The sequence below is a fragment of the Bison bison genome, unplaced genomic scaffold, assembly GCF_000754665.1.
Source record: "Bison bison bison isolate TAMUID 2011002044 unplaced genomic scaffold, Bison_UMD1.0 scf7180017864482, whole genome shotgun sequence".
NCBI lineage: Eukaryota > Metazoa > Chordata > Mammalia > Artiodactyla > Bovidae > Bison > Bison bison.
Genome location: NW_011495042.1, coordinates 5,852,843 through 5,858,343, shown reverse-complemented (window position 1 = coordinate 5,858,343; position 5,501 = coordinate 5,852,843). Strand labels below are relative to the sequence as shown.

General features: G+C 52.7%; 1 protein-coding gene across 1 annotated transcript in view; it reads left to right on the top strand.

Moving 5' to 3' along the window:
- FGD5 (FYVE, RhoGEF and PH domain containing 5) overlaps positions 1 to 5,501 on the top strand; it is a 119,739-nt gene that overhangs the window by 107,618 nt on the left and 6,620 nt on the right. The window contains exons 18-20 of the mRNA XM_010862520.1: positions 836 to 1,084; positions 2,572 to 2,702; positions 5,360 to 5,488. Coding sequence (XP_010860822.1) covers positions 836 to 1,084; positions 2,572 to 2,702; positions 5,360 to 5,488 — 509 coding nt within the window. The remainder of the gene's footprint in view (positions 1 to 835; positions 1,085 to 2,571; positions 2,703 to 5,359; positions 5,489 to 5,501) is intronic.

Here is a 5,501-nt window from a genome sequence, read left to right as displayed (position 1 = left end):
GTGTAAATAGTTATAAATACAGTGTAAATTCCATGCAAATAGTTGGCAGCACGTTTTGCTTTTGAAACTTTGTAGAATTTTTAAAAATCTTTTCGATCCATCATTGGTTGAATCTGTGGATATGGAACCCGCAGACATGGAGAGCCAACTATATTACATACACTGAATCACTGCATTGTATACCTGAAACTATTAATAATATAATGTTATATGTCACTTCTATTGGGCTTCCCCGATGGCACAGTGGATAAAGAATCCGCCTGCATGCAAGAGACAGAGGAGATGCGGGTTCAATCTCTGGGTCAGAAGGATCCCCTGGAGAAGGAAATGACAACCCACTCCCATATCCTTGCCTGAAAAATCCCATGGACAGAGGAGCCTGATGGGCTGCAGTCCATGGGGTTGCAAAGAGTCGGACATGACTGAGAGACTTTCACTTTTCACACAGAACTTTCATTTTATTAGGTATTATAAACAATTATAGGTATTATAATATTAGGTATATAATACATAATATGTATTATAATATTATATTAGGTATTATAAGGTATTTGATATTATATTAGGTATCATATGCTACAAATATGACATTTGGTATTATAAGCTACAGTCCATGGGGTTGCAGAGACTTGGACATGACTGGGCACAAGCATAAGACAAGAAATCATTTTAAAAATAATTAAAAAATATATAATTTTTTAAAAATTATACATTAAATATATATTAAATTTTTAAAAAATAAAAATATGTAATTTTTTATATACTATTTTATAATTTTCTATAATTTTTTAAAAAGAAAAACAGATAAGCACCTGCAGAGGAGCATAATAACTCTGCTCAGAGCACGAGGCCCTCGAGGAGGTGGGGGCGGGTCGGCAGAGGGGTCGGACATGGTCCTCTGCTTGGGCCGGGAGGGTGAGACCCTGTGACCCGCGGGCCCCCCATCTCCCCCAGATCGTCTGCCGGAACTGCTCTCGGAACAAGTACCCTCTGAAGTACCTCAAGGACCGCATGGCCAAGGTGTGTGACGGCTGCTACGGGGAGCTGAAGAAGAGGGGCGGGGACGCCCCAGGCATGATGAGAGGTACCGCGGACCACCCTCCGCTTCTTCCCCACACGGCCTTTCCCAGCCGCTTTCTTGGGGGTCTCCGGACAAAATGCTGCCCTCCAGGAGGAGGCAGGGTTTAAACCCTGCTCTGGAGCACCTTCTCCCCGACCGTTGGTTCTGTAGAAAATCCAGAGGTGCCCCCAGAGGAAGGGTTCCATAGCAGCTGAGTCTGGGGCATGTGTCTGGGACACATGTCTGGGTCACGTGTCTGGGTCCATGTGTCTGGAACACGTGTCTCGGTCCATGTGTCTGGGACACGTATCTGGGTGACATGTCTTGGACACGTGTCTGGGTCACGTGTCTGGGTCCATGTGTCTGGGTCACGTGTCTGGGTGATGTGTCTGGGTGATGTGTCTGGGTCCATGTGTCTGGGTGACGTGTCTGGGTCCATGTGTCTGGGTCACGTGTCTGGGTGATGTGTCTGGGTCACGTGTCTGGGTGATGTGTCTGGGACATGTGTCTGGGTGACGTGTCTGGGTCCATGTCTCTGGGTCACGTGTCTGGGTCCATGTGTCTGGGTGATGTGTCTGGGTCCATGTGTCTGAGTGACGTGTCTGGGTCCATGTCTCTGGGTCACGTGTCTGGGTTCATGTGTCTGGGTGATGTGTCTGGGTCCATGTGTCTGAGTGACGTGTCTGGGTCCATGTGTCTGGGTCACGTGTCTGGGTGACGTGTCTGGGTCCTTGTGTCTGGGTGACGTGTCTGGGTCCATGTCTCTGGGTCACGTGTCTGGGTCCATGTGTCTGGGACATGTATCTGGGTGACGTGTCTGAGACACGTGTCTGGGTCCATGTGTCTGGGTCACGTGTCTGGGACATGTGTCTGGGTGACACGTCTGGGTCCATGTGTCTGGGACACGTGTCTGGGTGACATGCCTAGGACACGTGTCTGAGACATGGCATGCTGGGTCCGTGCGTCTCCGTGACGAGGCCAGTAGGCAGGCACTCAAATCACTCTGCCCAGCGGCCCTGTTTTCAGGCCTGGGTCCCCTGCGGCCCTCTTGGAATGAGGATGTCGAGATGGAGACCAGAGGCGTTGTGGTCGGGGAAGGGGCTGAAGGTCCTCGGATAGCAGAGCTCGAGGTGGCTGAGAGGGCCTGTGAGCGCCTGTGTTCAGGGTCGGCCAGAGAGGGAGCAGGGTGGATCTTGGGCCTGAAACCAGAGACTCCCCTCGGTCACCTCCACCCCAGGGCTGCCCGGGGCCGTGGAGAGGACTGCTGGCCTCTGTAGACACGGGGAAGAAGGCATAGCCAGCATCGGGAAAGCCTGCCCCCACTCCAGCTCTGTTAGCGGGGCGGGGGGGGGCACCCCTTCTCTTGGGTCACACGGAACCCCAACCCCACCCCACCCCTCATGGCCGGGTGCCATCTCAGGAGGGCCGGGAGCTCAGGTCTTGGAGGCGCCTGTGTCCCCTGCCATGGGCGCAGACGCTCACCTCCCTCCCCGCGGCTTGTCTTGCTGCAGAGCGGCCCCTGAGCATGAGCTTCCCCCTCTCCTCCGCCCGCTTCTCGAGCAGCGCCTTCTCGTCCGTCTTCCACAGCATCAACCCCTCGGCCTTCAGGAAGCAGAGGAAAGTCCCGTCAGCCCTGACCGAGGTGAGGCGGGTATAGGGCTGCCTTCCTGGGGGCCAGGGGGATTTAGAAGGTTTTGGGTCCTCAGACCCCCTGCCCCAGCCGGACCAGGCTCTTGAGGACACGTTAGAGAGCATCCCTCATGGGAGGCGTTCTGGCTCGTGCTCACAAAGGCCGCCCTGAAGCATAGGCCGTCTCCTGGGTGTGACCGAGAAGACCCCCGCTGGTGGCAGAGAACAGGAGCCCAAGTGGCTGTCAGAGGTGCGGGGAGACACGTCGGCCCCCCAGCCTTGACCCATCCCCAGATGCACACAGCGCTGCAGCACTTGGGTCTAAAGCCGCTCGGCCTGGCTCAGCCCTCCCGAGTCTGGTCCCCTCAAACCTCATCCCTGTCTCATCCTGGGGATCCCACACAGGCTCAGGTGGTGGGCCTCCTAAAGGCTGTAGGACTCTTTCCAGGAAACCTCAGAATTAGCCCAACTCAATTCCTTTCTGCAGACAGAACCAGATTATTGACTGTATTCTAATCATAACCACAAATAAATGTGTGCCCGTGAATATACAAGCCGTCAAAAGAAGACTGAGCAGCTGTTACCAAGTATTTTTAAATATTCATTATTGAATAGCAGGTGGCAAGGGTCAAAAAGTGTTAGGGATGAAAATTTTAAGTGAGTATGGTTCTATCCATTAGCTTGATTCCTTTTGTATCTTAAAAATCGTGGAAGTTAACACTTACGTGATAACAATTTTTTTTTTCAAAAGGACAGAAGAATGTGTGATGAGAATTGAGTTTCTCTCTCTCCCTCCCCAGACTCCTTCAGTCCCACCCCTCAAAGTTAACTGCTGTCAGATTTCTTACGGATGCTTCCAGAAATGTTTATGCATATACATAATTAAGATAGACGATCATAGATCCTTTTTTTAACTCAAAAGATGATACTCTGAATCTTCCATACATTTCTTTCACTTTATCTTTGATATCATAATTTCACATTAGCTTGTCCACACAAATCTCACACTTCTTACACTGCATGGCTGTCTCCTCACTTATTAACTAGTCTCTTGCCACAAATTGAGAAAAGACCACCCTCTCACTCCCACAGTCCTGTCAACAGGAGCTGAACTCACGGAACCTGAGTGTGCCATGGGTACAGAGTTTGAGAACCACTGTTCTCACCTTTCAGGCATCAGGCCACCGTGATCCAGGTGCCGTGTGGACCTGCCCCAGGCCATGTTGGCAGGTTTTGCCCTAAGCAACACCTTTTTATTACTCAACCCGGACTACACCGTGGGCTCCGCAGCAGCCCCAGGAGCAATGTGTCCCCGCCTCCCGCTGTTCTCTCCCCCGCCCCCAGGAGCCCCACCCCAGCAGTGAGACCTGCTTCCCAGGGGACAGTCTGCTGGAGCGCTGTCCCGGGAGCATCAGATGGGGTCAGATCGCAGACTCTGGGAGCTGCTCCGGCAGGTCAGCTGTGGGGAGAGGAGGCTTGTCCGAGTTAGAGGGGTCCTGGGGACCCAAGAGGGGCAGGTTCCTTGCCCGGTACTTCTCAAAACACCTGGCTGGTTGTAGCTTCCTCTGCCTACGCTGGAGTTCCCTGACCTTGAGAACATTTGCCAAGAGCTCTGAGTTCTCGGCCTCTCTTCAACTAAGTCGGAACTTCATCTTTGGTAGATCCCCCCCCACCCCCAGTTCCTCTGGGTCTCAGTTTCCCCACCTATGAACTGAGAAAGTCAGATGACATTATTTTGTAACCTGGCCTTCTTGCTCTTGTATTAAGGTGAATGTTTATGGAGCACTTAACTGTGGGTCAGGCACTGTATCTGACCGGTACCTGTCTGACGTCCTTTGATTCCAGTTTAACTAGTCAGGACACTGAGACGTACAGGAAGTAACCCCTCTAGTGGTTGCTAGGGTCTGTGTTGGAACCCGAGATGGGTCTTACTCCAGGCCTGTGATCTTAGCCCCTGTGAGAGGCGTGTTCAAAAGACCACACCATTGATACTACTGAAAGAAAGTCAAGTCGGTCTGTGTCCCACTACAGACCCCGTGGACTGTAGCCTGCCAGGCTCCTCCGTCTGTGGGATTCTCCAGACAAGAGTACTGGAGTGGGTGGCCATTTTCTTCTCTAGGGGATCTTCCCAACCCAGACTTCAAACTCGGGCCTCCCGCATTGCAGGCAGACGCTTTACCCTCTGAGCCACCAGGGAAGCCCCGATGCTACTAAGAGGTGTTAACAAACTCATTAGGCAGGAGATCATACAACCTTTTAGGGAAACAGTTTAAAAAAGAAAGGATCCCCTCTTAAATGTGAGGGGAAAAGTAAGCTGAAAAGCATAAGAACCAGTTTTATGAGGAAGAAACTTTCACCCAGATAGATACCTGCAGTTCTGTGATTTGGGGTCCTGGGCTGAGACGAGAGAACCAGGAATCTGCCTCACCGCCAGAGGGCAGCCTCCTGCAGGCACTTTTCGACTCTCGGGTCCCTTCGTCAACCTTGTCTCTCAAACCCGGCCCCGTCATGCGGCCTTTGAGGGGCCGGATGCACCGCGAGACCATCCGAGCGCCCCGACTCCAGAGCGGCACGAATGCCCCGCCGGCCGGTTTCAGTGTCATTTAGGTCCCGTCGGAACCGTGTCCACCCGCCGGAGCCTTGACCGCCCCGCTTGCTTCCCTCCGCCAGGTGGCCGCCTCCGGAGAGGGCTCCGCCATCAGCGGCTACCTCAACCGGTGTAAGAAGGGCAAGAGGCACTGGAAGAAGCTCTGGTTCGTCATCAACGGCAAAGTGCTCTACACCTACGCGGCCCGTGAGGTAGCAGATCGGA